This window comes from Rhipicephalus microplus, chromosome X (assembly GCF_043290135.1).
Source record: "Rhipicephalus microplus isolate Deutch F79 chromosome X, USDA_Rmic, whole genome shotgun sequence".
NCBI lineage: Eukaryota > Metazoa > Arthropoda > Arachnida > Ixodida > Ixodidae > Rhipicephalus > Rhipicephalus microplus.
Genome location: NC_134710.1, coordinates 347,320,983 through 347,338,326, shown reverse-complemented (window position 1 = coordinate 347,338,326; position 17,344 = coordinate 347,320,983). Strand labels below are relative to the sequence as shown.

General features: G+C 45.0%; 1 protein-coding gene across 1 annotated transcript in view; it reads left to right on the top strand.

The window, feature by feature from the left end:
• The window catches only part of LOC119162009 (cytochrome P450 4c3-like), a 45,054-nt gene that overhangs the window by 12,531 nt on the left and 15,179 nt on the right, over positions 1-17,344 (top strand). The window contains exons 3-7 of the mRNA XM_075879841.1: positions 3,800-3,993; positions 5,486-5,555; positions 7,756-7,882; positions 15,791-15,997; positions 16,535-16,708. Coding sequence (XP_075735956.1) covers positions 3,800-3,993; positions 5,486-5,555; positions 7,756-7,882; positions 15,791-15,997; positions 16,535-16,708 — 772 coding nt within the window. The remainder of the gene's footprint in view (positions 1-3,799; positions 3,994-5,485; positions 5,556-7,755; positions 7,883-15,790; positions 15,998-16,534; positions 16,709-17,344) is intronic.

The following is a 17,344-nucleotide window of genomic DNA, read 5'->3' as shown; positions in this document are numbered from 1 at the left end:
AAAGACGCGTTCGAGTTACGTTATATACTGATTTCTTTACAAGGGGATCAGCCACGTTTTTTTTTCTTGTCTTGTACGTAAGGAACTTTCACGCATAGCAGAATAGTTCAAGTTCTTAACATCTAGAGAATTGATTGGGACAAATACGAGACCATCTTGTAGCTATACATGACAACGTCATCTGATCAGCCAGCTAAAAAATTGGCCCCGTATCTGCATGTTACAGTGCAAATGTCGTCGAAAGACGATAGTTTTTGTCTGGAGAGAGTGGAGAAAACGTTTATTTGGTGTTCTGTGCAAGAAAATTGTTGAATAGTATTCTGGAGGCGCTGCGTCAGAGTGCCTCGAGCGTGCAGTGGAGGCGAACGAGCGCTTCGAGTAACGTTACACGTGAAACATGGGCGCTATCTGCCAATTATCTTGCAACAATGACCGCGCGGCTTGCGCGCCCGTCTTGGAGGCGATAAGGTGTAGAACACAAGGCGACGGGTATGTACCACCACCTTGTCATCTTTGAAATCGTTGGAAACACTTGCCTTTTTAGCACCGTCTTGCACTGTCAGCGCAGCGTGATAAACGTTGTGGTCCTTAGAATTACTTATGTGTGCCTTCTGCAGACATAGAAAATATTGACGTTTTGTTATGGTGCCTCAAATATGCGCAATGATTGCTTTCTAATTGACAATCTCACAAGTATGAACGCTAAAACGTGGGCAATTTTGGTGGGCGCTGGGGATGGGGTCCGCTGTTTGGGGTATCATTTGGTGTCGTTTGGGATACCGTTAAGGGCAGACAAGCAGACAACTGTACAGACAGACAGACAGACAGACAGACAGACAGACAGACAGACAGACAGACAGACAGACAGACAGACAGACAGACAGACCAAAATTTTTGCGTAGAAGGTTTCCAAAAAAAATTATCGTCTGTAAAAGCAATCGTAAAGTGGAAGCCACTTCAAGTGTCCATGCAGGACTTTCATCAGTTGAAGCTGACATGAATATTTTTCAGAGACGGTTACATGGTGAGGATAGCCAGGCTTGTGTGTCTTTCTCGTAAAGAAGACTTTCAGGCAGATCTGTTTGCAAGGATAGTCTAGCTGTAGCTAAGCCGTTCTTTGGCATTAGCGCACATTTCTTTTGTCCCGCTCAATTGATATTAGTTTTTTCAAACTATTCCTAATAGCGGCTCTAGATTTGGCTTTCATAATGCTCCCAGGCAGTACAACAAATAAACCTTGTTTGTCTGCTTGGAGGATGGCCAGGTTTTGATTCTTCAAGCAGTTTACTATCTTAATGAGAGGCGAATGGGGCATTATTCCGCGGTAAAGTTTTATGAGCACACAGTCCACTGCTTCGCTTGTGACACGTTCTCACTCCCTTTTTTCTGCTCGGTCGTCTCTATATCTGGCTAGAGCTAAGGGCTGCCGGTCATTGAGCTCTGGATCAAAACTAAATTTTGAAGCTTTCTAAAGGCCCCGCCGCGGTGGTCTAGTGGCTAAGGTACTCGGCTGCTGACCCGCAGGGCGCGGGTTCGAATCCCGGCTGCGGCGGCTGCATTTCCGATGGAGGCGGAAATGTTGTAGGCCCGTGTGCTCAGATTTGGGTGCACGTTAAAGAACCCCAGGTGGTCTAAATTCCCGGAGCCCTCCACTACGGCGTCTCTCATAATCATATAGTGGTTTTGGGACGTTAAACCCCACATATCAATCAATCAAGCTTTCTAAAGGATCTTGTTCACTGAACTGGAAAGACAAGACTTTCGCTTACCTAAATAATTGCTACGTTATCGTCTCTGTTTCTTCGTAGTTTTTAGCTAACGTGAGCTTGGAGCTCTGAAGAAGAATTGGGATAGTGCACTAGCCAAATGTGCTGTACCCAATAACTAAGAGTTGTGGTCATGTCTATATTAGACTGACCAGTCAGTACTTTAGCGACCAGGCAAGACATTAACCACATTTGTGTTTTGAGTCGTAATACACCCCCGGCCAAAATGAGTTTCCACATACGCTGCTTTTGACTAGCGCAGCAATTGCACTAGCACACGCAATAAGGATCAAGTGCAAGCTGGAGCTGTAAGGTCAATAATGATACTTTGATAAAACGTCACGCGGTCTCTTGTGTACTTCAGTAAAACGACTAGCAGGCGAAAACCTTCATATTCTTCTCAGTCGACTGTACTGTTCAGCCCGATTGTATTGATATACCTAATTGTATGCGCAACCGATGTTTTTTTTTTTGCATTGCGTTTGGTATATGAGACCTTTGATACCCTCTGTACTCAAGTGTACATATTATTATACAACTTTCAGTGTATCGTAACCTATCACAAAGCGCTATTCTCAGCCGAGAGTGCTGCACGTCATTTTACTTTCATGAATATAAATGTTCAGACTTTCTCATCTGCTTTTCTTGTCCAGGTAAATAATCATAAGCTGTATTTGTCCCCTTAGTTACTCTTTAATGCAATGTCATCAGATAATAACAGGTCACCAACATACTCTTCATCAAACCTTATTACTAACTCTTCCCATTCTGAGACCCAAAAAACTTCCTGTACACGTGGTGACTATAACTGAAGAAATTCTGTCACCCTCTCTTACACCCGTCTTTATCAGAATTATTTGGCTTTCTTTGTGTAAGACAACGGTGTCGGTGGATCCACTGTAGAATTCTTCCAGTAGGTTCACATATAGCCTTCGTCAATGCCTTATCTCCGCAGTGCCTAATAAGTTCAGGTAGTAACCATGGAGCAGAAACTTGAGATCAAAATAACTAGAAGAATAAGAATGGGATGGAATTGATCTCATTCGGCAAGCACAATCAAATCATCGATGGTAGTGTTCCACTATTTCAAGAGGAATGTATGTAAGAGCTGCATCTCACCTGTACTTAATTACAGAGCAGAAACTTGGAGGCTTACAAGGAGGGTTTACCTAAATTGAGGACGATGCAGCAAGCGACGTAGTGTAAAATGATAGGGGTATTCTTAAGAGGTAGGAACACAGCAGAGTGGCAGAGTGGGCAAGAGAACAAACAGGGGTTAATTAAGCATAGCATAATTCAAATCTAGAAGAAATGAACATTAGTCAAGCACGTAGCGCACAGGTAGGATTGAGAGTAACTCACTCGATTCCGTGAGAAGGCAAACACTTGAGAGGGAGGCAGAAAATTAGGTGGACAGATGAGGTTAAGTTGTTTCCAGGTATAACGTGGCAGCAGAAGGCACCGGACACCGATGTATTGGCTGAACATGCAAGAGGCCTTCGCCCTCCAATGGTAGTAGTTAGGCTGATGTTGATTATTATTATTATTATTATTATTATTATTATTATTATTATTATTATTATTATTATTATGCAGTTTCACATGGTTCCAGCAATGCCTCCAGCACTAGCCCAATTTTGATCAAACAAGTAGCCCAGATGATGACGCCATGTGATGTCACGTGATGTCACCATAAGTGGCATTGGTAACGTTATACGATAACGTCATAACATGATGATTTTTTCCATCACGCGTGCCGACATCGACGCTAAAGTTTTACTCTTGTTGAGACATCAAAGGCATTTGTCTTGAAAAATACTAATGGTAACAAAGGCACTATTCTACTTTGTTGCATTGTTTTCGAATAATGTTACTCAATGCTATACGCCGTGTGAGATATCATGACGCTATCTTTTACGAAATGAAATGTTTTGTTATAGTCTAGCACAGTTTTTTTTGTTATGGTAGGTTGTTACCCTTATCACGCTACCTTTGTGATAATCGTGTTCAGTATTTGGGCCTTTACTATACAGCGCAGGAAACGTTTGGCGCTACAAAAGGAAGTTCCAGATGCCTGCCTTTCATTCGAAGACTTTGGAGAAATTCATGGACGTAATAAACGAACACGCAGACAGCATGGTTGAGCGCCTGGAAGAAGCGAGTGTCAAGAAAGAGCTGGCTCCTATACAAGAAATTGTCAAACGGTGCAGTCTGGATCTCATCGGAGGTATATCAGTATACATTTTAGAATAGCCAAGTAGCTACAGGGTATGTCAGTGTAATTAAGAGTTGGTTTTTGAAAGCCTTATATCTTAAGCTACACCGGTAATGCTTTCCTCCATGGTTTCGTTCGCACAAAAATGTGGCCGCTGTGACCAACAATCGGATTCGTGCAGTTGTGCTCAGTAGCACAACCCAGCAGCTGCAAAGCCATTATGGTGTAATAATAATTTATACTTGCCAAGTTGGTTAGGCCCCCTTAACCTACTATACACACCAAATTCAATAATCGCATTCCTAGCTCTTTAGTGTTTTCTTGGCACGTATTTCTGTCACCGATTTTCAGACCATACGCACTTGCTACCCTTCTCCCCCTCCCCCTCCTGCCACACACACACACACACACACAAGCCACTAAGCCTTCGTCTAATCTATCACTCTTCATTCGGATCAAGCTTTTCAAGGTCAGTTAAATGAAAATGCAATGATTGTTGTGTTGTTCTCGGCAAAATTTTTTCTGATAATACCTTCTGGTGAAACGCTCTCTAATAATAATATGTGAGTTTTGCGTTCCAAAACCACGATATTCTTATGAGGCACATCGTAGTGGAGGGATTCCGAATTATTAGACCATCTGGTGTTCCTTAACGGGAACTGACATCCAACAGTATACGGGATTCCAGCATTTCACCTCCATCAAAAGGAACTCCAAGAAGCAGAGACTTTTACGTTATTTATAATTTCTGCCTATACACGCAGAAAAATAACGTTACAGGGCAACATTACTAAGAGCAAACAGAGGATGATTGCATGGAAAGTATATAGGAGATGTTATTTGTAGTGGACGAAAAGATAACTTGCCGCAAGCAGGGAGCTAACCTGCGACCTTCGAATAAAGTGCTCGATGCTCTATCAACAGCACTACCGTCGCAGCGGTGCTTCTGTCTACTTAGTGCGGTTTATATGTGCCTTTAAACGTGGGAGTGTCAGTCAGCGCCACTAATAGCAAGCGCGGCGAGTGGGGGGCACTCTTGCTTTTTTTTGCCTCTCGGCGCTGCCATGCACATGACGCCAACAGTCAAGTGCTATATGACGTCATTGGGTAGAAAAAAAGTAATCCAAAATCGCCGTCTTAGATACTGACGGCACTGACTTAAACTCCCACGTTTATATGCACGTATACACCCTATAAAGGGTGCAGGAGGGATGATTGCCACCGTATCTCGGCTAGTGGTGCTCTCTATAGGGCAACGGATGCGTTATCGAAGGTCGCAGGTGCGGCCCCTGCTGGCGTCAAACCATCTTTTCGTGCACTTTTTTCACAATTACAGTTGAATTACTTTGAATTTCCGAATTTACTATAAATTTCATTGCATGATTGTTTGTCTAAATATTTATTGCGTGGAAAAAAGAAGAAAGCGAGCCCTTGAATTTATATTTCTTTCATTCAGTTGTACGGGAGTGTTTCTTACGATTTGTTATTCCTTTTGTCTTTACAGAAGTCCTGATGGGTGTGAACTTGAATACTCAGAAGAACCAGAACAGCCAGTATGGCGAATATATTGCTGGGTAATAATTACGGTGTCAGAAGTTATATTTATAGAAGTGCTATGACATGTGCATGATTAATATAAACAAGAGCAGCAGCTTTGAAGTATTTTCCGATGGAAGCGGAAGTGTTGTAGGCTGGTGTGTTCAGATTTGTTTGCACGTTAAAAAACCCCAGGTGGTCTGAATTTCTGAATACCTTCACTACGGCGTCTCTTATGATCATATGGTGGTTTTGGGACAATAAACTACACATATCAATCAATCAATTATTCAGCTTTCTGGTATTTCATAGTGAATTTCAACGATAGATCAGGAGCGCTTTCGGTAGTGGTTTCTTGCTCATCCTGGAGCAAGAAACTGATCGATTTGCTGAATGAGAGTGCTTCATCTAAGCTTCATTAAAATACGGGAAAAAACTAAAACAGACCTTTCTAAAACATCTCGTGTGCGTGTTCATGCGAAACAGGTTACAAACTGAAGAGGGTGCGCAATGTGAGAAAAACTAGGTGCCTCTGGAAACATATGTTCAATAGCGCCCATGCAACGCTGGCGATAGCACCTGTGTTTTATAGGGTAATTTGCTTTTGTTTCGCTCTGCCGGAGTAGAGTGCTTCGGTGCACAGTTAATTAGCCATTCCGAATATATTGTTGGAATTCATCAGCTGTATCAAAAACAAGTGCAAACTCGTGTATACAGAGCGCGCAGTTGTCTGTCACGCTGGCTTTGGCATAAAATCCCGCCAAGATTTCTGCGTGTTTTTCATGGTGGCTAGGCCTCTCCTTCTAAAATAAATAAAGACGTTATCGCTCGGTGCGAGTAGAGCCTGATCAGAGCGGAATATTGTAGAATGAATTACATTGTTCTAATCAGATTGGGTGCATAACGCGAAGACCAGTGTACGTTAAGGAACTTGCACAAGAGCCATCGACTATATTGAAAGGTACGATGACACTCACATCAAAGGCAACGCGTTTCACCCGCAGAGTCATTATGGATGATCAGTGACAGTGCCCATGGCGTTCATTAGGCTATGGGAGTTGGTTCCCTTGCAGGCCACAGTTTGGTCAATAAATATCTTAGTCTTAACGAAATTCTCGAAAACTTGGCCATCATTCATTACCAAAATCTACCATAATAATGAAATATATTTCCGTCGTGTGGACAGATATTGCAATGAACATTGTGGGGGCCCATTGGGTGATGTGTCTTCCTCTGAGCAAATGGGATACCTCTGTCTCCGTTTTCAGTTGGCTGCCTTATAGTGCGACTGAAAGAAAACAGCAAAGCAGATCAACCGATTCAAATAGTGGGCGTATCGTCCAGCCTAAAGGAGACGTCTACCATGCATGTACAGCTGTTGCTGTGAACTGCTGCCATCGTTCAATTACTCGTTAGGGTAGTAAAGTACAAGCAAACACCATCGTAACTCATTTACTTCTTGGGCCACATGAAAAAGATAGGTAAAAACGGAGAAGAAATGCAGGGAGGCTAACAAAACACATGCTTAGTTTTTGCATCCAGCAAAGCACACAACTACTACGTCACCTCAACCGCGTCCACTAAAAACACATCATTATGAAAGAAAACATTTCATCATCATGGTGGTGGATTGACGAAAATTGATTATTAAAGGGGCATGTATATTACGGTGGTTTGACTGCTGCGTTCTTTGAGCCAAGATGCAAGACATGTCATTGGCCCTAGACTTCACGTACCAAATAAATATTTTCGAGATCAGGCCTGAAGTACAAAGGGCGTGAACTAAAGAAGAAATGATGTCGTTAAATGAAGCAGTTTGTGGGCTTGAAGGAAACGGCCATTTTTTCTTTCCGTGTCCAAATTATTTCGTTTATGCTTTTAACAATTTAAAAGCCACAACAGCCCAGCAAAGCACTGTGTTGTCTCTGGAAACCATGAAGAGTATGAAAAACAGAGAAAATGTTTAAAATAACGCAATGTGGTCATTAGTAGGCAACAGACGAACAAAGCTATAGCACGTGCAAAAAGCAGAAGGACAGAAAGAATAAAAAACTTGACATTGCTTTACACACATCTATGTCACATAATTTGTTTGAGGACCTAATAACAGTCAAATTAGGACCTAATAACAGTCATTACCAAAAGAACAATGGTGGTTACTTTGATTTCTGCTTTACGATACGGTGCTATAATTATTTCTCAGTGCTTTTCTATTATCTGCCATCTTCGCTCTTGCAGAATAACGTTTCTGATGGCAGTGCGCGCTTTCCGACCTTGGATGTGGCTTAACAGCATCTACAACTACTCTTTCGAAGGCATGTGGTTCCGAAAAATGGTCAGTGGAATCAACGACTTCAATCTAAGGGTAAGTTGAGTAGAATATGTTTGGCAGTTGCGAATGCTGTAATAAAACACAGCACAGATAAACAGATAATGATGCAAGAATGAGCACGATTGAAGGAGGAAGGCCAGAGAGGTTAGCTAGTTCTCAGAAGACAAACTATGAAGCTAATGAGGTGTGAAATAGTCATTCAGGAGTAGTCCTTATTGGAGAAGAAAAAAATAAGCAGGTTTTAGGCACGTGTTTGAGCGCGTGTAGTAAAGTTTTATGGGAGTGGCTAAATAGGTGGGCCGCAAGACATGTCTTCTCAAACGTGGAAATTCGGGCAATGGTCATTTTTACGCATCGTAGAGCCAACAACGTTCGTATCTTTATTCATCGTCGACATGTATTCGTAAAAAGGTGTGAATCACTGAACCTCTTTTCTCACAGTGATATGCGAGAATTCTGCAGCCTATCTAAAATAGACGCACACCTATGACACACGAAACAAATGGCTAAATTACAAAAAAAAACGGAAAAAAGCACATGGCTGTATAACATAATGCTCCATTCTGTCAAGAGCTCAGTGAGGTTTACAGCAATGATTATGCCGGCATTTGTGTTTAGTTTTCCCACAGCAATAGTTTGTGCGTTATTTCACAAAACAGTGGCATGCTTTAAGAACGGAAGCTTTGGCATCTCTGTAAGAATCCTTAATGGTAAAAAAACTCCACAGGATGACGATATAACAAAGTTGTGTTACATAGGCTGCCTGCTTTACCGTTCACTGTCTTAGTATGTTTGCGCATCTTTATCCTTGTGTAGTAGTTGCCTGCCTTAACGGCCAGCCTATTATGTGTATGTAGGCTTATTTACAAGAGCCTGCATTTGGAATACATAAAGGGTCCCCATAGAAATTAGCAAACCAATGAACGTCGAAATAAAGATTGACACCAAACATCGGGAAATAAGGTATCACTTTATAAGTATGTGAAACATGAAGGGTTGACAGACGTAAGAAATTGGACAATTTAGGTTGAAATAAGCTTTCTGGAGGCCCTCACAATCCTGCATGAAATAATTTTAGATGGAAGAAGTTTCAGCTGCCTAATATCTATTATTTTAAATCGCTAGGTTGATGTCGATAGCGTTACAATTCTTTACTTTCTGCCTAAGCATCTCCTACTCCTCGCCTAAATATTGCCACGTTACAGATTTTCGCAACTAATGATTGCTTGTGGCTACAACGTAGAAATCGATGGTTCCTCCAAGCGAATCTTGAGCGTGGTCGAGATTGCGGAGACTATTGAATCAGTACTTACAGCCAGCCTTTTGTGCGGCTACGCAGGCTTGCATGAAGGCGGCAGAAGCCACTTGAGCTACACGAAACGACAAAACGACATAAATTAGCACCCATCAAGAGATTTTACTTTTGTTAATAACAAATGCCATGATACCAACGGATGATGAGAATCAAAGAAAGCATAAGGGAAATCATTGATATTGTAGGAAACTATGCGAACGACGACGAAGAAGCAAGAAACGGCAAGCCACAGCGTTTGTGCGCACGCGCGACCCGAGCTTGCGCTTGTTTTGTATTTTCGGCCTGTTGACGTTCCTCGCTCTTCTGGCGTTCCTTGGCCTTCCAGTAGGTCTATACGTAAATAAACTAGGGGACATCTGGTGGAGGTGCGTGTACTCCCGTACAAACCTGGAACTTCGCTCCCGTAAGCTTCCCCCTACGTGACACGAACATGGCCACCGAGACGCCTTTCCAGGTGGGACCTTCGACCGTCCACGTCACTTGCGGTGCCGTGTATCCTCAACGAGACCCTCCTATTTTCACGGGCTCCACTGAGTCGGATGTCGAAGATTGGTTGGCGAGGTACGACAAAGTCGGCGCAAGTAACAAATTGAACGACTCAAGTAAGCTGGGCTACGTCACGTTCTACCTTGCGGACACCGCGCAACTGTGGTTTAATAACCACGCAGCTGACATTCCTACGTGGCCTGCATTCAAGACTGCTATTATGGACGTCTTTGGACGACCTGCGGCACGCAAGCTTCAAGCCGAGCACCGTTTACGTCACCGTGCGCAGCAACCAGGTGAGACCTACACGGGCTACATTGAAGATGTGTTGCATCTATGCAACCGCGTAAACTCTACGATGCCTGAGGAAAAAATAATCAGGCACATTTTGAAAGGCATTGACGACGGCACCTTTCAGATGTTGCTCGCGAGAAATCCCCCCACAATTGCTGTGCTCGTTTCTCTCTGTCAGAGCTTCGATGAGTTGTGTAGGCAGCGCGCAATTGCTCGTCGAGCCCTCACGACGCCAGACACACTCGCAAGCTTGCACCTAGCTGCCCGTGCTACCGATCAGCAGCCGCTGCTTTCGACAATCAAGGACTTCGTCCGCGAAGAGGTAGCGCGCCAGCTGTCACTGCTGCCACTGACACATGAGCCCGCGCAAGCTTTGGCACCGGACCTCCAACACGCCATTCGAACCCAAGTCGCTGAGGCTCTTCCACCGATGCATCAGCAACCACCTGTCACTACGCCTCTCACGCACGCCGCCGTCGCTGCTCGGCCTACGTAACAGCGTAAGCGGTATGCTCAACCTGCCACGCCGCCCTATGTCGTGCCTACAACCCCAATGTCTGCGCCGTATCCCTACGTGAGATCTTCAGCTCCATTTTACCGTCGAGCAGACGCTTGGAGGACGCCGGATAATAGGCCCATCTGTTTCACCTGTGGTATCGCTGGACACGTCGCCCGCCACTGTCGACGATATCCCCCTCCAGTTGACACCGTGGGCAGGCCAATTGCGTCGTCGTCTAGAACGCCATCAAGGTACACCATTGACGGTCATCGACCCTTCGCAAACCATCGGTCACCATTGCCCCGATGACGCTCCCTATCACCTATGCGTCTCCGACCTGCTACGGAAGAGGGAAACTGATCGCTGCAGCTCCGGAGGCAACAGCTGCACACCATTCGAACTTTTTAAGGCCTCCATCCTTCTCGCCGAAAAACGTTATCGACGTCAATGTTGAGGGGACCGCCGCACAAGCGCTTATCGACACAGGAGCCGCCGTTTCCATAATCTGTGAGACCTTATGCCGCAAGTTAAAAATGTGACGACGCCTCTTTCAGGCCTGATGCTCCACACGGCCAACTCGCAGTGCATAGAACCTACAGCTGTGTGCACTGCACGTGTCATTATCCAAGGTGAACTTTATGCCATTGAATTTTTTGTGCTGGCATCATGCTCCCATGAAGTCATTCTTGGATGGGACTTTCTTTCGCGTCATCGGGCCATCATAGATTGCTCACGTGCAGAAGTTGCCCTTACGCAGCTGCCAAGCTCTTGTTTGGTAGATTCTCTTTCTGAAGCTTACAAACTTGTCGTTGTTGCAGACACGGAAATAGCACCGAGAACATCCACCCTTGTAGCCCTGACCTGTACGGCCGCTCCTGCCGGAACTATTTTGTTCACTACGTCTGACGTATTTACCCACCGCCATAGCCTACACCTGCCCTTTGCCATACTCACCGTGGAATCCGGTGCTACCACCATGCTCGTTACGAACTCGCTATCGTCACCAGTTACCTTACTTCGCAGAGAATGTTTGGGTAACATACAAGACGTTACCCTCTTGCGCCCTCTGGAGTTTGTAGAACACCCACCTAACCTCCAGCTCAATTCTATGACGCCACCTGTGGCCACACTGCCCACGCCAGACTCATTCCAGCCCTCTGTTGCCGCTGAGCTATCGCCGACACAAAGACGCGAACTCTCGCCCCTTCTTCGAGAGTTCCGTTCTGCCTTCGATTGCGCTACACCATCTTTGGATCGCACAGCGAACGTCACGCACCCCATTGACACCGGTACTCATGCTCCCTTACGCCAACGAACATATCGAATTTCAGCGGAAGAGCGTCGTATTATCAACGAACAAGTCGACGATATGCTCAAGCGTAGTGTCATCCAGCCATCGCAGAGCCCTTGGTCGTCCACTGTTGTACTTGTGCGTAAAAAGGATGGGTCTATCCGATTCTGTGTCGACTACCGCCGGCTCAATAAGATAACTCGGAAGGATGTGTACCCATTGCCACGCATCGACGATGCTCTCGATTGCTTGCAAGGAGCAGAATATTTCTCCTCTTTAGATTTACGCTCAGGATATTGGCAAGTTTCAATGGCTGATTCTGACCAATCGAAGACTGCATTTGTAACACCTGATGGGCTGTATGAGTTTAACGTCATGCCGTTTGGACTCTGCAACGCCCCAGCTACCTTCGAACGGATGATGGACACCATCCTTCGCGGCTACAAGTGGAACACGTGCCTCTGCTACCTAGACGACATCGTCGTTTTTTCTCGCGACTTTTCGACTCACCTTGTTCGTCTTCGTGCTATTCTCACGTGTCTCACCTCTGCTGGCCTTCAACTTAACATCAAGAAGTGCCATTTTGCCGCACGTCAGCTCACTATACTGGGTCACGTCGTCGGCAAAGAGGGTGTTCTCCCGGATCCGGCGAAACTCCGCGCCGTGGCCGATTATCCGAAGCCCAATTCCATCAAGACGCTTCGAAGTTTTATCGGCCTGTGCTCATACTTCCGTCGATTTGTGCGGAACTTCTCTTCCATCATCGCGCCTCTTACCAAGCTGTTGACAACTTCCAAAGGCATTTCTGCTTGGTGAAAAGAGTGTGACGAATCCTTCACCGCGCTTCGGTGGTTATTATCATCACCTCTAATACTACGTCATTTTGACCCCGATGCGCCTACGGAGGTCCACACCGACGCCAGTGGTGTCAGTCTTGGTGCTGTATTGGCTCAACGAAAACCAGGATACCACGAATACCTGGTCGCTTACGCGAGTCGAACCCTCAAGAAAACCGAGTGTAATTATTCCGTCACGGAGAAAGAGTGCCTCGCAATTGCCTGGGCTTTGACGAAGTTCCGCCCATACCTTTATGGCCGCCCTTTCGAAGTCGTTACGGACTACCACGCTCTATGCTGGCTATCATCGCTCAAAGACCCGTCGGGGCGCCTTGGTCGTTGGGCGATTCGCCTACAGGAATACGACATTCGTGTTGTATACTGATCCGGCTGCAAGCACTTCGACGCTGATGCGCTATCCCGCTCGCTGCTACCGGCTGACCCAACCTCCTCGTCACCTTCTTCAGCTGTCATAACACCAATCGACTTCACAGACATGGCATCGGAACAACGCAAAGATGTGTGGATTTCCCAGCTCCTCGCCTTTCTGACTGATCCGTCAGCTAGTTTGGTCTCAAGAACTATCCGCCGTCAAGCCACACATTTCGCTATTCGAGGCAACCTCCTCTATCGGCGGAATTACACGTCTGAAGATCAGAGGTGACTGTTAGTGATACCCAACCACATGCGTTCGGAAATCTGTACAGCTTTCCACAACGACCCGCAAAGCGCTCACGCCGGCGCTCTCAAAACGTACAACCGTCTACGTCAGCGGTACTACTGGCGCGGCATGTACACATTTCTTCGCAAGTACGTACGTGCTTGTACTGCATGTCAGCGACGGCAGCACTACCCGCAGAAACCGCGAGGGTAGTTGCGTTCTTCATCTTGCGCAACTTCGTTCTTCGCCACGGTGCTCCCCGCGAAATTTTGAATGACCGGGGGCATGTTTTCTTGTCTGACGCCGTTCAAGCCTTGCTCGCTCAGTGCAACATGGTTCATCGCATGACGACAGCATATCACCAGCAGAGTAATGGCCTCACAGAACAATGTAATCGCACTCTCGGTGGTATGTTGACGATGTACACAGCTTCAGACCAGACCAATTGGGACACTGTCCTTCCATTCATCACGTATGCGTATAACACCGCTACGCACGCGACAACAGGGTTTTCCCCTTTCTTTCTGTTGTACGGACGCGAACCATCGTGCACGCTGGACACTATCCTCCCATACACGCTCGACTCCTCTGAGTACACTGCAATTTCTGATGTTGCCAGGTACGCAGAAGATTGCAGACGATTGGCCCGTTCACTGACAACCGAGGACCAAGGCCCCCAGAAGCTACGGCATGACACCGACCGACATCCCTCTACTTTCGCGACTGGTGCTCTTGTTTGGCTCTGAATTCCACCGAGTACTCCTGGCCTTTCCTCGAAATTACTGGCACGATACCACGGGCCCTACCGCATTCTCGCCCGTACGTCACCAGTCAATTATGAGATTGAGCCTTTGACACAGTCTCATGACTTACGCCGTCATGGCCGAGAAATGGTGCATGTGAGTCGCCTGAAGCCGTATTACGACCCCGCTATAGTGACTACGCCTTAAGTCGCCAGGTTAGCTACGCTATTCACCGGGGGCCAATATAGGAAACTATGCGAACGATGACGAAGAAGCAAGAAACGGCAAGTCACAGCGTTGGTGCACACGCTCGACCTGAGCTTGCGCTTGTTTTGTATTTTAGGCCTGTGGACGTTTCTCGCTTTTCAGGCGTTCCTTGGCCTTCCAGTAGGTCTATACGTAAATAAACTACGTGACAATATAAACATTTCTACACTTTTGCTGGTTTTTTTAGTGAGTTGGCTTCAATAAAATGCAGCATATCAAAAAGGTGCTGTAGTTGAAAGATTATGTCATTGCAGAAAACGAACTACAGATAAAATAATTTGAAAGAAACAGGTTTGCTTATCGCCAAATATGACTCACCAGCCCGTAAGTAGGCCACCTGTTTGAATAATTTTTTGAGTGACGTGACATGACGTGACAATGATGGCTTCGTCCCTCTAGGCGGTATTAATTGCGAAGCATTTCTTAACGATTCAAAGAAACATTGTGCTCATCTATCTATCTATCTATCTATCTATCTATCTATCTATCTATCTATCTATCTATCTATCTATCTATCTATCTATCTATCTATCTATCTATCTATCTATCTATCTATCTATCTATCTATCTACGACTAGGTGCTCTCGTGATCGCCACCTTAACGTGGTGAACTACTAAAAGTATTGGAAGGTTCAAGGGTTTGACTAAGATGAGTTACAAGCCGTGCCATGAATAACGTGAAAATTCGGTTGTGCATAAGGCTAAAACTGTCCTCCAGACACGTGTAGCAAAAACCCGCATACCACTGGCCGAAGTATACGGGTATGTACCTTTTGTTAATGATAGTGTTATTAACGCAGGCACGGTGACAACAAGCATTATCAATTTAAATACACATGAGTGTTAAGAGATACTGGCATCGGCAGTGTTGACCCGACAAATGGAAATAAAAAAATTTGAAGATCCCAGCTCAAGAGGAACCCAAGCGTTCTGTGTGGCAGACAGTTATTCAGCCATAGATGCACGCTTGTTCTTGAAACTGTATTGGGAAAACAGCGTCTGCAGGCGTAATATCGGTGCATCGTCTATTATAGTAGTAGTGCTGACTTACTAAATTTATATCAAAACAGTAAACATTACACATACCGTCCTATAAAACAGGTGGCATGTTGGGTTACCGTCAATTGTGAACCTAGTATAGGCTCCACTTTTATAGCAGTTTATGGAATATTACACCTTTATTTCTATGATTCATCAAGCTATCTTCAATTATTGCTCCACATGGCAGAAAACGATAACGAAATTTACACTTTATATTCTGTTTACGCACCATTAAGTGCTCTTTCTTTCAATGAAACTGGCGTATGTGGTCTAACGTCAGTTCTGACGTAACGTCAGACCATAATTTACCCCTTGAACGCCAGCCAGTGTAGTCGATGTTTCTGGGAAGCCCTCGATGTGCACAGCACAACACTTATAAAAATAGATCGATCCAACTCGTAACGCTTGGCTCAAAAGCAGAAAAATGCAACATGGACAATTACTCGCCAAATGCTTCGCATGAATTCGATTCCCAGGTGGTGTGGGAACTGCCGATTTTTTTTTTCAGATAATGAGAGAGCGAAAGAAGACCTTTCACTTGTACAGGAACCAGGGGGACATCAGCGACAGTGAAAACGAGAGCGTCAAGGACAAGCAAGAGGATCAGCCCGAAAGACGTATGGCAGTGATCGATATCATGCTCGACAAGCACTTCAAAGACCCGAGCTACACTATGCAAGAGATACGCAAGGACATGGACTTGCTGCTGTTCGCGGTGGGTTTTATTATCGGGCCTTTCTAACCAACTCAAGCAAGCTGCTTGTTTCAAATTCATTCGTAACGGTATCTCCGCTGCGTCATTTTAGCCCTCGAAGGAGTGACTTTTGTGGTAATATAGGAGTTCATTGCTTCATTGGGTAGTGTGAGCAGTTCTGCGATAAAAATTATTCGGTGTATCATTGCTGTGTTCACCCACCTTACATTTTATGGAAGGTTCATCATGCTTTTTTTTCATCGAGGCACTTATGACGCTAAAGGATCTCACCAAGTTGTTGTGCAGAGACGCTGTCAACGTAACAGGGGCTCCAAGCATTATTAGAAGTTACAAATTCTTCTATCTCATATACTGAACAAGGTGTCAAGCAAAGCGGGTCGCCGAAAGAATGCCTAATTGTAGTCTTCAGAGCAAGACTCCCTGCTGCGCATGAATTGATTCGTTTAAGCGTGGTTTCGCGGAATATATGTGCCTGCAAAAGAAGTACCCAACCACCTGGATGTGGCATTAATAATCAGCATTTGTGTCTCAACGCAGGGTCACGACACTACCTCTATTGCTATGGGATGGACATTGTACCTCTTGGGACTTCATCCCGAAATCCAGAGGAAAGTACAGGAAGAATTGGACGCCATATTTATAGACGACATCAATCGAGACGTGACGAGAGATGACATAGAGCGTATGGAGTTCCTCGAAGCATGCTTCAAGGTAATGCGAAAAGCTATTTGCGCTTGTTGATAATGGGAGTAACCACCCGTTAAAATAATAAGCGCTGTTCAATTTGACTAGGGTGTGCTGTTCCCACCGAGGTTGCATTTTCTCTTACTTTTTCAAACAGGCCGGGGTAGGAACAAATTGTTGTTAGTGTGCTGAAGATGTGCAATATAAAGAAGTGCCAAATTTGCTGAAATAACGTTTTCTCGTTCTGCAGCTGGCAGTATTTGAAGAAATACGGTATCGCTTCCGTGTCTCTACAACGAATGAAGCAAACTATTTGCCATTCGGCATAACGTATTGTCAAAATAAATTGTAGCATTAAAGTAGTATATGCGGAGTGGCAAACCTAATAAATAAGGTCTTGACAGGATGCCGTTTTCGCCCCCGTAATACAAACCAATCCTTTCTTCACAAACTGCATAGTAATTAATACGTCTAAATTTATTCAACTATGTCCTCGCAATATCGTATATTTTCGGGGGTATAATTGGTCACTTTTTGACTAAAATATCTTACCATACACTTGCCGGACATGAATAGTGCTCGTTTCGGTAACGATAGATTTCAACTTGTTGCAAATGATAACTCAACCTGCTCATGTCACTAACACTTCATAATTAGGTTTCA